Source organism: Periophthalmus magnuspinnatus, chromosome 11 (assembly GCF_009829125.3).
Source record: "Periophthalmus magnuspinnatus isolate fPerMag1 chromosome 11, fPerMag1.2.pri, whole genome shotgun sequence".
NCBI classification, from domain to species: Eukaryota; Metazoa; Chordata; class Actinopteri; order Gobiiformes; family Gobiidae; genus Periophthalmus; species Periophthalmus magnuspinnatus.
This window is the reverse complement of record NC_047136.2, coordinates 31,316,030-31,336,477: the sequence shown is the minus strand read 5'-3', so window position 1 is coordinate 31,336,477 and position 20,448 is coordinate 31,316,030. Positions and strand designations below refer to the sequence as shown.

Here is a 20,448-nt window from a genome sequence, read left to right as displayed (position 1 = left end):
TAGGCTTTTAAAGAAAAGTAAGAATAGGTACCGCCGGATCGTTATACACGCGGGGGGTAACGATACTCGGCGCGGTCAGTCAGAGGTGGTTAAGTTACAGATAGCTGCAGTCTGTGAATTGGCTAAGTTGATGTCGGAGTCCATGTACTTCTCTGGCCCCCTCCCAACCAACACCAATTGTGAAATGTACAGCCGCTTTTCAGCAGTCAACCAGTGGTTGACCAATTGGTGTCCGCAGAATGGTGTCGTCTTCATAGATAATTGGAGGGCATTTGAGGGGAAGCCTAGGCTTATACGTAGAGACGGCATCCATCCCACGCAGGCTGGCTCCGCCCTGTTAGCTCAGAATATGATTGCTAGTCTAGATTGACCAGGTAAGACTAGCACGCAGAATAGCTCAGGGAAGCACAGTGATAGTGACGTTAGGGAGCAGTTTAAACCAGTGAGGCACAGCTCAGTCAGAGGGAACAGCTCCAGACAGACAGAGACTGTGTGTGCCCCACGTACAAAAAGTACAAATAAAACACCCCTAAACTCTGACAAGGAAGCTGTCAGATCTCATAACTTAATAAAAATAAATAAATGTGCCGCAAATAAACAAAATGTTAAGGGTGTAAAATGTGGACTGCTAAACATCAGGTCTCTTTCCTCCAAATCCCTTTTAATAAATGAACTAATTGGCGACCTTAATATTGATCTGTTAGCCCTAACTGAAACATGGCTTCGGGAAAATGATTATGTTAGACTAAACGAATCTACACCATCAAGTCACATGAACTTTCAGAGTGCCCGGAGCACAGGTCGAGGTGGTGGTGTGGCCGTCATCTCTCATTCCAGTCTAATTCTCGGCCCCAAACCCAACTATACATACCTCTCCTTTGAAAGCCTCGAACTCTCCATTACGTGCCCCAATTGGAAAAACCAAAAAGCTGTTATATTTATAATAATTTATTGACCTCCTGGTCCATATGCCGAGTTCCTGACAGAGTTTTCTGATTTCATTTCAAGTTTAGTTTTGAATTGGGAAAGGATTGTTATAGTTGGAGATTTCAACATACATGTAGATAACGGCAGTGATTGCCTCAGTAATGCTTTTGGTGCGCTCCTGGATGGATCGGTTTCACCCAGAGTGTGAATAAGCCGACTCACTGTCACAATCACACTCTAGATCTCGTTCTAACCTATGGTATTGAGATTAATGATCTAATTGTCCTTCCTCAAAACCCTATACTCTCTGACCATTTCTTAATTACCTTTCAATTTAATCTAAAAGACTATCCAGCCCCACAGAAAAAAAACTATAATGAAAAGAACATTATCAGATAAATCGGTTACAGAGTTTAAAGAAGTTATTGAGCCATTACTGAAAGATATGTCATGTGACAATGAAAATAATTTGAATCCAATTGTCACTGATCAATTGGTTGACAGAACAATGCTCACCTTAAAATACGCGCTCTGAGCAGTCTCTGAAGGCATGGCAGCTCTGCCTGCTCACTTATAAGGCCGCTCTGCAGAAAGCCCGAACCAGATACTATTCAAATCTAATAGAAGTAAACAAAAATAACCCCAGATTTCTGTTCAGCACTGTAGCCAGGCTGACAATCTCCCACACTGCTAATGAGTCTCTTATCCCCTCGAACATTAGTTGTGATGACTTTCTTCACTTCTTCGATTACAAAATTACAACCATTAGAGACAAAATCAACAAAGCTACTCCAAAAATCAGCTCTGAGCCAATCCAGTCTGTAATACCAATATCCCCCATGGATCCTCTAATAATATTAGATAAATTTACTCCTGTTGATGAGGTGGAGATTACCTCAGCCATCATGTCGTCCAAACCATCAACCTGTTTGCTCGACCCTATTCCAATCAGACTCCTCAAAGAAGCCCTCCCCCTAATAATAGATTCCATTCATAACATAATAAATATGTTGTTAGAAAATGGCTACGTTCCTCAGTCCTTTAAGTATGCTGTGATTAAACCCCTTTTGAAAAAACCTAACCTAAATCCTGATGAACTAGCCAACTATAGGCTTATCTCTACTCTTCCCTTCCTCTCAAAAATTCTAGAACGAGTGGTGGTGAAACAGCTCTGCCGCCACCTGCAGGACAATAATATATTTGAAAATTTTCAATCTGGATTCAGAGCTCACCACAGCACTGAGACTGCACTGCTTAAAGTAACAAATGACTTACTACTAGCTGCTGATAACGGGCTGGCTTCAGTCCTGGTCCTACTGGACCTCAGTGCAGCGTTTGACACCATTGATCACAACATTCTACTGCAGAGGTTAGAATGTAACATTGGAATCAGATGGACTGCCCTCAAATGGTTTAAATCCTATCTATCAGATAGGTACCAGTTTGTTAGTATAAACCAGAGCACCTCTCCCTGTTCTAAAGTAGCCTGTGGTGTTCCACAAGGATCTGTGCTTGGTCCAATCCTATTTACTCTGTATATGTTGCCATTGGGTAACATTATCAGAAAACATGGCATTAATTTTCACTGCTATGCTGATGACACTCAGCTGTACTTATCAATGAAACCAAATCAGACTGATCAAATAGATAAACTCAGTGCCTGTGTGAAGGACATCAAAACCTGGATGACCTTGAATTACCTGCTCTTAAATCCTGAAAAAACAGAGGTCATTGTCGTTGGTCCCAAAGGTCAAAGAGATTCTCTGTCGGACCAGATAATCTCACTCGAGAATGTGAGTATAGCTTCTAGCCCTACTGTAAAAAATCTTTGAGTCCTATTTGATCAAAATCTCTCATTCACAGCCCATATAAACCTAGCTTGTAAAACCGCATACTTTCACCTGCGAAATATAACTAAAATTAGAAATATTTTAGCTAAAAACGATGCTGAAAAACTCATCCATGTATTTGTTACTTCCAGACTTGATTACTGTAATTCTCTGCTCGCCGCCTGCCCCAAAAGTACTATAAGGAGCCTCCAGTTGGTCCAAAATGCAGCGGCCAGAGTCCTAACAGGAACTAAAAGAAGAGACCACATCAGTCCTGTACTAAAATATCTGCACTGGCTTCCTGTCGGGCTTAGAATCAAATTCAAAGTCCTCCTCCTGACATACAAAGCCCTAAACGGTATGGCCCCATCCTATCTGCAAGATGCTATTGTCCCGTACCAGCCAAACAGAGCACTCCGCTCTCAGAATGCAGGACTATTACTGGTTCCTAGAGTGTCCAAAAGTACAGTGGGAGGGAGAGCATTCAGTTACCAAGCTCCTGTGCTATGGAATCAACTCCCTGCTGATGTTAAACAGGCCCCACAGTCTCTGTATTTAAGACCAGGCTTAAAACCTTCCTCTTCGGTATAGCTTATGACCAGGTTACTTAGTGAGGGAGTTAGGGAGTGACATTAAAACCCGGGATAAGATAGGCTGCAGTAGGAGATAACTAGCTGGGGGAAGTATGGCAACCTGAGCACTATCCTCTGCTTTGTCCTATTTTCTCATCAGCAATGCTATTCACATGTTGTCCCCTGTCCCACTCCCCCTGTGGAGTTTAACTCTTTCAGATGCCCCGATGACAGCTGGTGTAGGCAACACGGTGGCTGAGTGGCAACATTCTTGCCTCACAGCAACAGGGTTTGGTTCGATCCCCGGGTCGCCCAGGCCTTTCTGTGTGGAGTTTTGCATGTTTCTCCCCGTGTCTGGATGGGTTTCCTCCGGGTACTCCGGTTTCCCCCATCAACCAAAACATGAACGCCCTTCGAGACAACTGTTGTGATTTTGGGCGTTACAAAATAAATGAATTGAATTGAATTAACCAACCTTCACTGTTCAAGTCCAAAAAAAATTGACTTTACGTTAACGTTCAGAGGGTCAAAAATGCCCCTCCCCCCAAAAACAGCATCAGTTTACAACTGAGCATAAATGCTCTATTAGTTTTTTCCCAACAAAAAATGACACACCTCTTTCTCACGCGCACCCCCCCCCCCCCCCCCCCCCCCCCACACACACACACACACACACATACAGTGAAAGACACTAAAAGCTGTCAACATGCACATCTCAGGCCTCTCCACCTATCTTTTCAAGAGAGTCTGTTGCTCCATTGTTCACTTTACCTGTGTGGAACTCATTAAAACCCTTCTGACTTTATGTTTTAGTCTTCTTTGATGCTTACACCAGAAACAAACATTCTTACAACCCAAAGTCATATTCAAAATTTAATTGATAATCTTTAATTACACATACAATACACATTTGTGTCTTTTGGGCCCTAATGAAAAGCATGTCCAAACTTTTGACTGGTGGTGTACAATATGTTCAGAACTCTGATGCCTCCTCAAACCACACCTGTACCAGAGGCCATATCACCACTGGCTACAGTGGTCCCTTGTTTATTGAGGGGGTTTACGTTCATAAAATAACCTGCAATAGGCGAAATCCACAAAGTAGAAAGCTCATGTTATATGTTTTAAGGTTGTAAAACCCCTCACCACACACATCATACACTTTTCTCAGACAGGCATTAACATTTTGTCACATTTCTCCCTTGTTTAATTAATTGTGACTCACGCGTATTTCACAGTTCCTCTGACCGTGGCTCTTCATCCTGGCGCCACTCTGCTGTAGTGTCGTTTGAACATTTATGTCAATTTGGCTGAACGCATTCTAGGCAGGTTGTGGCCTGGTTTTGTGTTGTCCATTGCTGTTACTCGAGTATTTTTATTGAAGAGAAAATAACTTCCACTGGATTCCGATGTAAAAAGAGAGTTACAAAATTTAAATTCACAGCTTAGCAAAATCCCTTTTTTACAGAAGTAATCAAACCAAGTCATTCTCAACAATAAACAATACTACAGTAAGAAAACCATTTGGCTCTGTCTTTATCAGAATCAGAAGGCTTTTATTGCCATAGTCTGTGAACACAGTTCACAAACTAGGAACTTGATTCGGTGAAAAAGTGCAACATAAACACACTGAATAAATACAAATACAAATAAGGGTGCAAATTATGCGCTGCCTCAGCTCAGCACATTTCCCAAGAGTGTGCTCTTATTCTTGTGTGCGCTATCTCTCGTAAAGTGAAGGTTACATATTTATGTAAAACTTAAAAAATAACAGTTCTAAGATATTTTGACAAGAACATTGATGCAATAAAATAAATGTAGCTTATGTATATAAGTAATTAAATATTAAATCTTTCAATATGAAATTATTCATGTAAACATCAAACAGCATTTATAACAAAATATAACACTCTCTAAATTTGCAGCATTATTATATATGAATTAAAGTTGGCTCCCACACATTTTGTGCTGTGCTGGAGACGCGACACAGAGGAGATCGATTGATGGCAGTCTGCAGTCCCTTGGCCGGTCAGGATGCAGAACACAACGCGCATTCATACACTGGAAAAAAACTTGTAAAATTGCACTGGAAAAATAAGCGAAACAGCGAGACCGCAAAGGGTGATCCATGATATTGCAAGGGATTACTATACTATACATGTGTCTTATACTTGTTCTGATACAGTTCAAGATCATTCTAAATCTATTCAGGAAAAGTTCGTTTCTGTCCTGTCAGTTTTTTAGCATTGATAAAACTATTATAGTTTTGTTACTGGTTTTAGTATTGATTAGTATCAGATGTTCAATAGTATATAGTGATGCCTCTGCCCTGTGTTTGCAGGATTAAGGTGAATGACCAGATCGTGGAGGTGGATGGGACCAGTCTGGTGGGGGTCACTCAGAGCTTTGCCGCCTCTGTCCTCCGGAACACGTCAGGAATTGTGCGGTAAGAAAGACACGCACATGTTTGCACGCAAGCTAAAGAGGATTATGGGTAGATTATAGGACAGTGTGCCAGTGCACTATAATCTATGGCCCACAGCTGCGGAACAGGTCCAGCATCCTCCCACTACAGGGCAAGGTCAAGAAGAGCTTTACATGTCTGATCTATAAATTTGGAGGTCCACAGATGTATTCCTGTGGTGTTGTACAGATAATATACCTTTCTCTTTTCCTTTAAAGAGGGGCTATTACACTTGTATGGGGTATTAAAGATGGCTTTTACACTTCTAAGGGGTATTAAAGAGGGGGTATTACACTTGTATGGGGTATTAACGAGGGGGTATTTTACTTCTAAGGGGGAATTAAAGTGAGAGTATTTTACTTCTATGGAATATTAAGGAGAGGTTATTACACTTCTCTGGGTTATTAAAGAGGGGGTATTACACTTCTATGGAGTATTAAATAGGGGGTATTACACTTCTCTGGGGTATTAAAGAGGGGGTATTACACTTCTATGTTGTATTAAGTACTAAAACATCATTTATTTAAATCCCCGTGTTACAATTTATTGTTTTGAAAATGCTATATTCGAAAAAACAGCTGATTAAAATGTTGAATTACAATTTAATTTTTTATTCTCTGAGTCAGCCCCTCTCTTTGCTTTCTGTGCTAAATTGCTCTCCATTCAGAGCACTATCACAACACAGTCAGTGTGCATACTAATGAAACTACTGGACATTGCATTAGGTTTGTGAAGTTCTACTGTATTGTTTGATATCCTGCTTTTGTATATTTATGGAAAATTGCTGTGTGGGAGTAGGCTTGTAGTTAAGTTTTGGACAGAATCATACTGCTAACCATAATGAGGGTTTTAATAGGTACCAGGAGAGATTGCTAGATTACTCAATCAAACATGGATTACATGGATAACAAACATCTTCAGACACTACTTTATTACATGGTGGAAACCTCCAAAAAGTAAATGTTGCATAATATACCCCCTCTGTACAGAGTTTAGTAGCAAAAAAGAGGCTTTAGTGTTTAGTTCCACTCTGGAACATTGGCTTCGACGGGTGCAGCCATTAAATTGGGACGCGGCTAAAGTTTCTGATGATTTACTGCAGCTACTACTAGCACTATGTTACTGATACTGCTGCTGCTACTGCTACTACTACAGAGTGATGCAAAGAGTACATAACAAAATGTACTCAATTACAAGTACAACTTATGCCGCCAAATTTGTACTTAAGTAAAAGCATAAATGTAAGTATATAGTAAGCAAGTTGGGGCGACAGTTCTGTCGTTGTGTCCTTAGGCAAGACACTTCACCCACATTGCCTAGTATGAAAGTGGTGTGTGTGCGAATGATAGGTGGTGGTTGGCGATGGCGCAGATTGGTAGCCTCGCTTCTGTCAGTCTGCCCCAGGGCAGCTGTGGCTACATTAGTAGCTTACCACCACCAAGTGTGGAAATGAATGAATAATGACTATAGTGTAGCGCGTTGAGAGGCTTTAAAAAAGCGCATTACAAGTGTAAGCCTTTATTATTATTATATAAAAAACACAACTCAAAGTACCTGTTACTATTTACTTTTTATGCAATTTTAGTAGCATTTTAGATCAGTATTTTATGCAAAACCTGATTAATTAATAGTTTAAAGCTACTCTTAATACACAACTACTGCCTCTCAGGTTCATAGTAATATGTTGTACAGAATAAGACACATGGAGACACATGCAGGACATCTAACACAAATGAACGTTTCAGAATATCTCTGTAGAAGGGGGGGTTGAAAATCAAACATCTTTACAGAACCATGAACTTTCGTATTCATCACAGGCTTCCAAAAATGTGTTGTTTAAATCAATTTTGTATTTTTTTTTCAGATAGTCTAAAAACATATTGTCAGTTTTGCTAATGTGTGCATTGTGCCACCATAGTAACTGCTACACCTTCCTCCATAGACATACATACAGTCCCCCACAGCATGATGTCACTGCAAAGTATCAATAGTGACAAACAGGTGAGGGACCATTCAAACTGCAGTTGTGATGAATGATGTATCTGGTAGTTTGTAGAAGTGAGCCACAGTGTTTGTGAGGATCTTTGCACTCTCACTGTTCTAGTTTATTTTTGACATGGAATCATCCTGGGCTCATGTCGACAACCAGAGCACTGAGTTTACCATGTTACTCTCAAAGTAACTCACCCTCCCACATCTCTCACATCCCCCTTCTCCTCCTCCTCCTCACAGCTCCATCAGCTCTGTCCTACATCCACCTCTTCAGCGTGGCCTATATTTACCATGCGCCTTGCCTCCTCAGAGTAGCCACGCTAGATTAAAATAGGAAAACGGTATCATCAAACTGTGGAGGAAAGTACATGTTACTGTTGCTGGGAGAGGAGCTGATGAATTTATCCATTTTTTAATATAGACACAGTGCTAATTTTGAACTCCTGTCCATAGGAGGGCTTTCAAAGGGGTGTAGAGTCACGAAAGGAATGTTATGGCAGGTGCCATAGCTAAAAACTAGACCGTAGGTCCCAGAGTAAGACTGGGACAAAGATTAAATTTAGAACCATCATACAACCAAAGATGAGCTACGTCTGATATCAAGTCTTTCTGATATTTTGGGATCTTGGTGCAGAGAGCCCTCCTCTCACGATGTCTGTGATTAATCTTTGTAGTCACCAGTAAACACAAGCACTCCTCAGAAGAGCTCGGCCTCAATAGCACGTAGTAACTATCCGAAATAAAATTATGGAACATAAATTAAAGACTTTGCACCAAGATGTTCTCTCATGCACTGTCTGGATGCCCTGTTGTTCCCCACAGCAGTGTGCAGCCCACCCCTTGCCCTATGTTGGCCCCATCGATGCTACTCTACAGTTTGGTTTGACATGGGGATAAAGTTTGACTTTTTACCCTGTCTGCTGTCCTGATGCAGCAATGTTGGATTTGCTCACATTCTCATCTGACCTTTCTGTCATCAACTCTGTAACAAAATTTGTAGCAAAAATGATCCTATTGTGCAACTTTGATTAGTTAATACAGTTAGTCGCTTGTACTATCGGAACTGTCATTCTGCACCGAGCCAGGGAGTGGGAGAGGGGGACAGTGACCCAGATCAGACTCGCACTTTCATTGACAGGTCGAGCAGAGCAAAGGAAACTCATGTGTTGCTCTCTCGACAGCAACGGTCAGAGGGGCTTTGTATTAATTCAGAAGTAGGAAGAAGGAGCAAGATTGAATGATCATATCATTCCTTTAGATTTGCAAATTTCATTGACTTCTCAAAGTTAAGTGCTCTCCAACACCAATGACGCATAATCATTGAGACATTTAAAAAACAATTTAAAATGCTATTTACAAAGTTTACACTTTAGAGATGAAAGTGGAACCTTTAGTCAATTTAGTTTGCCCTTCAGCGTTGGTTTTGTACACTGTTGATTTTTACTGTGCATCATGTCCTGTGTCATATTTAGAATGACTGAATTATTGATTTTGTGACAATTGTTCCAGTAAAACTGGAAACCAGTTTAGTCCTAATATAAACCTGATCTTGTTCTGGTCCTGTTCCCGTCCCAGTTTAGTCCTGATATAGACCTGATCCTGTTCTGGTCCTGTTCTAGTTCCAGTTTAGCTATAGACCTGTCCCTGTTCCGGTCTTGTTCTAGTCCCAGTTTACTCTTGATATAGAGCTGATCCTGTTCTGGTCTTGTTCTAGTCTCAGTTTAGTCCTGTTAGTGATGAGGCTTGGACCTTTTCCAGTGACGCGATCACCGTTTCATGAAGCTCCAGTTGGCTGAAGTGGTGCAGAAAGTGGTTGAACTCAGTTCAAAACTTCAAAATAAAAAAGTTACAATATCATGCAGACATGCCTGTGTGTCTGATGGGCTGATTGCACTTGCTTGCATGTCCACTACACCACAGACCTCCTCTGAGGCCACAGATCATCACTACTGCATGTTCTGTCTCCGTGGAGCCCCAAGGTGCTTGAGAGTGGCATCTGCTGAGTCCACCAGTTTGTGAAAAAACAGGAGTGTGTCGTAACGACTGATAGGGGGACCAAAGAGGCAGAGCTCAGTTTAAAAATGTTTATTTACAGTTTGTAAATGTGCAAATGAAGGTAGATTGGTAGACTGATCAGATAGTTGAGAGCAGGGTTGTTTGCAATAGTCCAGGAGTAGATCTTGGGCAGCGGGGTCCGAGACGAGATGAGCAGTACCGGTAGAGGTGAGCTGGGTCGGAGGGTGAGAGGTTCGTATCGGTCATGGAGAGCAGGGTCGGAGACGGAGGAGCTGAGCTGGTCCAGGGAGTGAGATCTGGTGAGGAGCAAAAACATCCAACTTGAGTTGATCCAAAATTAATAGCAACGTGCAAAAACAAGAGACTGAGCCAAGCAGAGCTGTACCACAGTTGATACGCGGACAATCTGGCGCTGAGTGTCAGGTCCTGGCACCCTTTGTCCTCCCCAGGTGAAGCTTGATTGACAATTAGTTGCAGGTGTGTATGGGAGGAGCCTGAGTCTCCGCCCAGCTCCAGGCTCTGACATAGAAGGGAGGGGGAAAACAGGACAAAAACACGAGGCACACTGGGATCTTGAGAGAGTGAAGATAACTAAATGAGATCTTTCTTTAGCTCACATCAAACCAGAAGGGTATTTAACCAGTAAACTGTTCTGTGAATCTAATTACCAATTAGCAATGTCTCAAAGCATAAATCAGTGGTCCCCAACCACCGGGCCGTGGACCGGTACCGGTCCGTGGATCAATTGGTACCGGGCCACCGGCCATCCAAGAAATAATTAATTATTTCCGTTGTATTTATTATCTGAGTCTGATCAATCGTTTATTTTGAAAAATATTTTATTTTGAAAAATTACCGGATTCTCTCAGTTACATTTCCGTCACTTGAGCGCTTGAACTTAACCCACAAATTAGCAAAATGAGTAAAAAACAGACGTCTTTGGAAAGGTTCTTTTCGAAGGGGAAAAGGCCCAGTGAAGAGACAGTAAAAGGGCCAACTTCCAAGAAAAAGAAAGCTTTTAACAGATAATACCAGGAATTCTACTTGAACTATGGATTTATTGCGACAGGTGATTCACAGACGAAGCCCGCTCTGCATAATATGCGGCGACCAGCTCTGTAATGAGGCAATGAAGCCTTCAAAACTGCTCCGCCACTTGGATTTAGACTGAGAGAGGAACTGGGGGAGAGGCCGGGAGGCTCCCAGTCTGCGTCCAGGACAGGCCTGGGCCCTGTCCTGTCTGTATCTGCTGTATCAAACAATAAACCTTTTTTTTCTGTATTTCAAAACTCACCAAGCTTCGCAAATGGATTACTTTTCAACTAGAACTGTAATTTTTCCACAACAGGGACCACTGGCATAAATGATAAGTAATAGGTTGAATATAAAGTGGAGTTCACATTCTCTTTCCTGTTTGCTATGCTCTGATCTGTGGAGCATGATCTGAACTTTTGTTGAGGACTGTGCAGTGGCAGACTTGAGATGGGAGAGGGGAACATTCCACACAAAAAAACAATTCTACTGAAACAAGCAGGGGGAGAACATTCCCCCATAAAAGTTACATAGTGCACATAGTGTGGAATTGTGATATGTAAGACATATCTGGAGAAGCAGAGGGCTCTCTGTCTTCCTTCAAGCCTTTATCCCATGCACTGCCCACAACCCACATCCCACTCCCAGACATTCCTGCTTCAGATGAGGACCACAGTGGGCTTTCTGCTGGAGCGGAAATCTGAGTGTCTCCAGAAATCACATCTCATCTGTGCCACACTCACAAGAGAGAGCAGGGGCTGGGACAGGGAAGATGACTCTGATCTCATCATGTGTCATAGAGGGAGAAGGATGCAGTGGACGTAATGGCTGAAGAACTGACCAAAGAGTGTACATGATTGTTTTTGTTTTTTTGTTTTTTTGAGGTTTGAGAGCAGGTCCTCTATTTTTCTGAAAAAAATATCTGATCTAATGAGACGTTTTGATTTATTTTTCCATTCAGTGTAGTTATTCAGGGTTTTTTGGTTTGGATGTCCACCATCTGCTTATGTCTGTGAAGATATTGCTTTGCTTGAGCTGCCCATCAAGGCATTAAACTTATCTAGCTTGCATTTCATTTAAGGTGTTTTTATTTCTCAGTAAATTAGTAAGTAATAAATAAATAAGCAAGCAAGCTCTTCACAAATCTGACCCGTAACTTGTTTGGGTGTGAAGCTCTGTCTTTGGCTCTTTTTGTGTGCGCAGGTTTGTGATTGGCAGGGAGCGTCCTGGGCAGCAGAGTGAAGTAGCCACACTGATCCAGCAGACTTTGGAACAGGAGCGGAGGCAGAGGGAGCTGTTGGAGCAGCAGTATACCCAATACGACGCCGACGATGATGAGGTGACACAAATATGCAGAAAAGCACAGTGCTTCCATAAACAGTACTTATTAAATATGAGGAATAACCAACCTGGCTCATGCCAGATTAATATGTAAATCACTTTGAAATGACTACAACTTTATGAATCTGGAACAGCTCTCAGTGAAAGACGAAAAATCTAACTTAAGTTAAATGCAGTTGAGAGAAAAGTATAGACATCTTCCCTGTCCATAAATGCACACAAAAGTGCCTCCCTCGACACATTTTTCACAAAGCAGTCTGTATGTTTACTAAAATAAACTGAAGTACATTTGCCAGTGTTGTTTGTTTTAGCTCACTTGGCACTTCACCTTTGCCTTCCACATAAACATCAATCTCTGTGATTGGTCCGGCAATTAACTTTACAGTGTGAGTCTCTCAACATGGATTCTTGTGAGCTTGTGAAGTCACAAATACCATTGCGAGATTTAAGGAGTTACCTGCCCTCCTAAAATCCATGGTGATGTGGTAACTTTGTGTGTAGTGATCTCCAAGTGGTCATGTCTGTAACCAAAGTGTAACTTCTGGTTAGAGACATGGAATAGTTATTTAGCATACTGAGAGTTGAATTATTGGAACTTCATTGGAAGTCATTAGCAATGTTTTCCTGTCTTTGAATGTTTGATATAAGGTGAGGTGGTAAGGTGCTGATGATGATGTGCCAATGTTGACCACACTTAGTGACATTAAGCCATCTGGGGATGGGTTGTCTTGAGGTGTTTTTCACCCTAAGGACCTGGAGTTGAACAAAAACAATGGAACTTGTGTAGAAAGGTTTGGCTCTGCGTATGACTGTATAATCCTGTGTCAGTCCAATGAGGTTCTTTTGGTCTTCTGATCATTTATCCTAAAAAAATATTTTTCAGACCTATGTTCTTTTTGTTTTTACCTTGAAAGTATCCACTGTTCACTCACAAAAGAACTATGTTGTAGAATAAGGTATTCCTGCATCATTCACTGTGAGAGCCAAGCACGAGGAGCAAGTTGGATAATGAGCTCCTCTGTATTACTCAAGTAGGAATAAAGGTTAAGTGTCAAACACATACAAAGTGGAGTGAAAAATGGAGTAAAAGTATCTACCTATGTACACCTTTTCGTAAAATGTCTTTAATTTACGCACACTGACTCATTAAAGAAATTGATAAAAATAAAAATAAAAACTCTTTCCATTGTTATGTACTTAAACACAATAGTCAACATGCCACTCAGTCATTCTGAACACTGGCGCGTACCTGAGTGACAGGCCGCTGCTGTAAATGGCCACAGCTGCTACAGAGGCGTGTAGTTATGACAGGGCTTGTGCATATTCATGTATGTGAGTGTTCTCGGCACTGTTCTTCTACAGCTGAACATTTGACAGACACTGACACTGCTTAGAGGAAAGCAGGAGGTTTGAGGCAGCAAGACCCGCTGACGCTTTCTGGCACTTAAAGAAGACTGCTATAATAACTTACTCATGTTATATTTTTGAATTTTAAATCATAATATTCATCTAAAAAAACGTAATGAAAGAAACAAGTCAGCTGACTTCCTTGTTAGAAAACTGTGGTGCCCAATGGGAGCTGACGTCGCCGTAAACATCATCACAACAAAGCGCCACATGCTGTCGGCGCCCTCTATGGATAGCTGCACATCACACTAGCAAGCAGCACATTTGTACCAAAATGATAACATGACGCTGTCGAATCCTACAAGTATCACTGATTAAGAAAATAAAATTGGAGAATGAAGTAAGTACAGAGCAGCGGGTGTGTACCGATCGTGGTGAAAATTGGGGTTTATTGGCAAAATGATGCCTTGAAATAAAAGCAATTAAAGATTGCTCGAACATGCATGAATCACTCCAAAAACAACTATAACACGGTTGTCTGGCAAATCCAAAATGATATACAGTATCTCTGCAAACAGATATCAGTCTGGTTCCCATGTCCTACGGCATCCCAATCCCGGCTGAACGAGATCGTGCAATCAGATTATTTTATTTATTTATTTTTTTTTCATTTACAAATAAAATTAAATTTATCTATAATTTATACCCCTGTGATGTTTTTTTCCTTTACTTTTTCCAATATAGATGGACCATGTGTTCCTGATTGGCTCATCCATCTGTCACTCAGGCCCATCTGAAAACGGGTCCGCTTTAAATAGCCTGATTGCAAACCATGAGTAAGAAACATGTTTTAGTTTGAACTTTTAGCCCCGCCCACTTAGTTCTTTCTGCCGCTGTGATGTTGGACCATGACACAAAGCAACTGTCATACAGGGACAGTGTCATGCAGCTATTTCTTTATTGTGCCTCAATGACAGCCTACTATTTTTATGTGGTTATGGGATTTACAGTTTATTTTAAATGACAGTGTGTGCAAAGTAGCAGAGAAAATGGGACACTGAAAGGAGAGGAATAATATTCTATGACAGTAATATAACAGTTATTGGGAGAGGCAGTGTAGGAAACAATAAAAGGAAGTCAAGTCTTGATAACACGACCGTGGAGTTGAATCTGATCTTTTTGCTGATCAGATCACATTATAATGCACAGTGTGAAATCTGTGGAGAGACTGTCACTCATGTTTTTTATGGAACGTAGTAGGTTCACTATCCAGAGCAGATCTCTTTTTCCCACCTTTTTGATCTGGGATTTAAGTCTTTGTCATTGAAAATGTTGCTTGGCCCCTTGCTGCATCAGCAGGAGGTTTACAGTCCGCTCATAGATTTTTTTTATTTTCAAAGGGTTAGGGTATTTTACTTCTATGGGGTATTAACTGCTAATAACACATAACATATGTAGATCACCCCCCTGTTAAGTTACTTTTCCTTTGAAGAAACACAATCAGTGTGCATCCCGCATCAGGTTTGTAAGTAAAAGGCAGCTATGTGCCAGGAAGGGACCCAGGGCCAGGCCCTGAACAAAACATAATTGAAAACCACTGATCAGTGAATTGGTATTAAGTATTGAGTCTATTCCTTTTTTAATTTTAATGTTGTGAGTACACTATTCAGGGAATATGGAAAATATATAAAATTATTATTATTATTATTTTTTTTTTTTTTACAATCACTGTAACAACTGTAAACCAGCTTTATTATCATCAGAAAATGCACTTTTTCTGACTGGATGTGAGCCAAGCATTGTGACCGCATCCATTGGCTAATGGCCCAGCATTGATTCTATATTATGTCATAAAAACACATGAGCCTACAGGCCCTCTTTATTCTATTAAGGGCATGGGGCTTTTAGATATATTTACTCATGTATTCATTTACAAGGCTTTTGGGATTGTTTGTAATTATATCAGCGTGTGGCTACACTGTAAGGAAAAACATGCATGACCAAGCTGAATGTTTCTGTAATAATATTGTACATTCCCTCCCTGAACTGCCACCTTAACGTGATGGAGGGGTTTGAGCACCTGAATGATCCTGGGAGCTATATTGTTGGGGCCTTCATGCCCCTGGTAGGGTCACCCATGGCAAACAGGTTCAGGGGGACAGGTCAGACTAAGAGTGGTTCAGAAGCCTTCCATGATGAGTACACAACCAAGGCCAGTTATGTTGCCCGGACTGGTGTTACCGGGGCACCACCCTGGAGCAAGGCCTGGGGTGGGTGCTGGGGTGGGTGCCGGGCTTAGCCTGAAAGAGCAACGTGGGGCTGCCCTCCCGTGGATCATGGAAGGCTGGTACGAGGAGATCTGGGCGGCAGTCAAAGGCTGGAGCCTTGGTGACCGTATCTCCAGACATGGAGACTGGCTCTGGGGACATGAAATGTCGCTGGGGGGGCTCAACCTCCTGCTTGTGCAGGACGTTGAGCACTACTGGCTAGATATAGTCGGCCTCTCCGGTCCAGAGGGGCTGGACTCTCCATTTCTCTGGTGTTGCCCGCGGGGAGAGGCAGTGAGCGGGTATGGGCTTGCTCATTGCCCCACAGCTCAGCCTCCTGGTGTTGGACTTCCCCCCGGTGAATGAGAGGGTCGCGTCCCTGCACCTTCGGGTCGAGGACAGGTCTCTCACTGTTGTGTCAGCCTATGGGCCGAACAACAGTGCAGAGTACCCAGCCTTCTTGGAGTCCCTGGGAGGGGTACGAGCTAGTGTACCGACCAGAGACTCCCTTGTTCTCCTGGGGGACTTCAATGCCCATGTGGGTAACGACAGTGACACTTAGAGGGGCGTGATTGGGAAGAACGGCCTCCCTGATCTGAACCTGAGCTATGTTCTGTTATTGGACTTCGGTGCTAGCCACAGTTTGTCCATAACTTACACCATGTTCGAGCACAAGGGTGTCCATCAGTGCATGTGGCACCAGGACACTCTAGATCAGAGGTTGATGATCAACTTTGTTGTCGTGTCATCTAACCGCCGGCCGCCAATTGGGTGAAGAGAGGGGCAGAGCTGTCAACTGATCACAACCTGGTGGTGAGTTGGATTCGCTGGCAGAGCAGGATGCCGGACAGACCTGGCAAGCCCGAGTGTATCGTGATTGTCTGCTGGGACCGTCTGGCGGAGCCCTCTGTCAGGGGGGTCTTCAACTCAGACCTCCAGGAGAGCTTCTCCCACCTCGCGGGGAGGCTGGGGACATGGATTCCGAGTGGGCCATGTTCTCTGCCTCTATTGCGGGAGCGGCCGCTCGTAGCTGTGGTCGTAATGTCTGCGGTGCTTGTCGCGGCGGCAACCCCCGAACCCGGTGGTGGACACCAGAAGTCTCCCCTTCCCCTTCCCTTGGCTGCTCTGGCATACCCAGGCCATCATTGTAAATAAGAATTTGTTCTTAATGTTTTGCCTGGTAAAATAAAGGTTAAATAAATAAATAAAAAAGTAAGAGATGCCGTCAGGCTGAAGAAGTCTTGTGGTAGCAAAAACTTGGGGCTGGGAGGAGTTCGGGGAGGCCATGGAGGAGGACTATCGGGCAAACTGTCCGACGCCTCAAGAGGGGGAAGCAGTGCTTCACCAACACTGTTTGCAGTGCGGGTGGAGAGCTGCTGACCTTGACTGGGGATGTTGTCTGATGGTGGAAGGAATAGTTTGAGGATCTCCTCAATCCCATTGTCACGTCTTCCGAGGAGGAAGCAGAGACTGGGGACCCAGAGGCGGACTCATCCATCACTGACTGAAGTCAACGAGGTGGTTAGCAAGCTCCTTGGTGGCAAGGCCCCTGGGGTGGATGAGATCCATCCTGAGTACCTTAAGTGGTGTCCATTGGAGGTGCTCCGAAGGTATGGGGTCTGAGGCAGGAGCTGTGTTCATATTGCTGGCAGTAAGTCAGACCAGTTCCCGGTGCATGTTGGACTCCACCAGGGATGCCTTTTGTCACCGGTTCTGTTCATTGTTTTTATGGACAGAATTTCTATGCGCAGTCAGGGGCCAAAGGGGGTCTGGTTCAGGAACCACAGGATCTCACCTCTGTTTGCAGATGATGTCCTGATGGCTTTATTGAGCGGGAGAAACATGCAAACTGAAAGGCCTGGGTGACATAGGGATCAAACCCAGAACCTTCTTGTTGTGAACCATGAGTGCTAGCCACTTAGCTACTGTGACACAAATATATATATATATATATATATATATATATATATATATATATATATATATATATATATTTTTTTTTTTTTTTTTTTTTTTTGCTAAATTGCAATCCCTGTAACACTATTATCTTATTACTGGACAACACTGCTTTTCACAATGGAGATATTGCCGTGGAAACTTCCACAGTATGGCATGTTCACATGTCTTTGAGCAGTTTGCCTTGCTGCAGCGTGTCAAAGCCTTTTTTTTTTTTTCCTGTTTTACACATTTGAAAGGAACCGAAAAACAAAATCAGGTACAATGCCTTTAATGACCTCTCTTATGTTTATTCCATTACAAATGCTGAAAAACATGCATTTCAACCCCAAGTGCTTGCCTCTGTGGGGATAGATACAGTGGGGCAAAAAAGTATTTAGTCAGCCACCAGTTGTGCAAGTTCTCCAATTTAAAAAGATGAGATATAATTTTTTAATGAATCCAGGAAATCACATTGCAGGATTTTTATTAATTAATTGGTAAATTCCTTGGTAAAATAAGCATTGGGTCACCTACAAACAAGCAAGATTTCTGGCTCTCACAGACCTGTAACTTCTTTAAGAGGCTCCTCTGTCCTCCACTTGTTACCTGTATTAATGGTACCTGTTTGAACTCATTATCAGTATAAAAGACACATGTTCACAGCCTCAAACAGTCAGACTCCAAACTATGGTCAAGAACAAAGCTGTCAAAAGACAACAGAAACAAAATTGTAGACCTGCATCAGGCTGAGAAGACTGAATCTGCAATAGATAAGCAGAGAGAGTTAAGCTTTAGAGAAGATCTGCAGGAGGAATGGGCCAAACTCCCAGTGTGTGAAAACCTTGTGGAGACTTACAGAAAACATTTGACCTCAATTGCCAACAAAGGGTATATAACAAAATATTGAGATAAACTTTTGTTATTGACAGAATACTTATTTTTCACCATAATTTGCATATAAATTCTTAAAAAATCAGACAATGTGATTTTGTGGATTTTTTTTTTTTTTCTCATTTTCTCTCTCAGTTGAAATGTATGTATATTGAAAATTAAAAACAATTGGTGGCTAACTAAATACCTTTTTGCCCAATGTATGTTAAATGGCATACTGTGGAACACTGAAAGCGAACCTAAAACATCTCAATAGACACAAGCAAACCCAAAACATCTCAATAGACACAAGCAAACCCAAAACATCTCAACAGAGACAAGCAAACCCAAAACATCTCAATAGACACAAACAAAACTTTTACTTGTATCTCTAGTTTTTGAGTGACAAGCTGACAGCCTTTTTGGTGCAGTTGATAGATTTCCATTGAAGAAAGACTGTGTTTTCTGCAGACATAATCTGCATTTATTATGGACTCTGAATACATTTGTCACCACTCGTACTTTGCACACGTTTTCTGGTAATATCCTCGTATCCTCTTCTATCAGCCTTTAGCACATCTTGAAATATTCTCAAACCCTGCTGTTATGGTCTAAAAGCAGATCAATAAGGATACGGGAAACAAAGATAAGGGTTCAACGGTTTTTATTTATTTATTTATTTATTTATTTTTTACTTTCTGTTTTTTCTTTATTTTTAAAGACATTGGAACAAAACCCTTAAGAATGTCATGTCCAAAAAAACACAGTGCACTGGGCAGGCCAACCCTATACAGGGCCGTAGGAGCTGTCAGCACACCGCTGTGACTATCCTAACAAAAAACAACCCAAAAACTATCCCTACACAAAATAAAGAATGAAAACAAACTTAACACCTGCCCACCTGTTCCTCAACTTTTGCTGTACTCTCAACCATAAGAGAAGATGTGCTCCATGGGGCTTGGTTTAAACTGGGTAATATTCTATTATTCTTATTATGTGCTAGGGTTTTTGAGACTCTAATTGTGCATCATGGATCTATTAAAAAACCTCTACATCGTGATCATCATTCACAGCAACGTTATTAGCATAATAATCAATGCTAATCTACAAACATAGAGCTGCACGGTGGTGGTACGTTGATGCAAAATATCACGGTTTTGCTGTCTGCAAATGTGCACCATCTTCTCACTGTTGTATGAAGTTGCTATTTGTTTGTGTTGTGAGTGAACAGCTCTGCTGTGCTATGCACTAATTTGTTGTGGTCAAAATTTAGGCAAGGCAAGTTTATTTGTGCAGCACAATTCTACTGCATACCATTGGTTTACGGCCGTGGCATTTGCCTGAAAAATTTGAAAGAAAGTGAACAATACAAATTCACACCATTCCTGATATGGCTAACCACTCTGCCACTGTGCACTGCATTAAGTTAAATACGAGTTGATGTCTTATGGTCTGTATTGCAATGTCTTGTCCTTATTGGTTTCTCAGCAGACCGGAGAGTACGCCACAGACGACGAGGACACAGGGATCACAGCACAAGGACAGAAGGGCATCGAGGTTTTTGACCTCCCAGAGTCTGAGGACATCCTGTCTCTTGCTGACCTGGATGCCAACAAGCTCTACCAGAAGTTCAGAGAGGTGAGACCAAAACTGTACTGGACGTTCAAAGAGGTGAGACCTAAACTGTGCCACAAGTTCAGAGAGGAGAGACCTAAACTATGCCAGATGTTCAGAGAGGTGAAATCTAACTGTACTAGACATTCAAAGAGGTGAGACCTAAACTGTACCAGACGTTCAGAGGGGTGAGACCTAAACTGTACCAGACGTTTAAAGAGGTGAGATCTAAACTGTAC

General features: G+C 42.1%; 1 protein-coding gene across 1 annotated transcript in view; it reads left to right on the top strand.

Moving 5' to 3' along the window:
* The window catches only part of ppp1r9a (protein phosphatase 1, regulatory subunit 9A), a 137,465-nt gene that overhangs the window by 59,682 nt on the left and 57,335 nt on the right, over window positions 1-20,448 (top strand). The window contains exons 5-7 of the mRNA XM_055225249.1: window positions 5,670-5,774; window positions 12,036-12,171; window positions 20,084-20,233. Of these exons, the coding sequence (XP_055081224.1) occupies window positions 5,670-5,774; window positions 12,036-12,171; window positions 20,084-20,233 (391 nt within the window). The remainder of the gene's footprint in view (window positions 1-5,669; window positions 5,775-12,035; window positions 12,172-20,083; window positions 20,234-20,448) is intronic.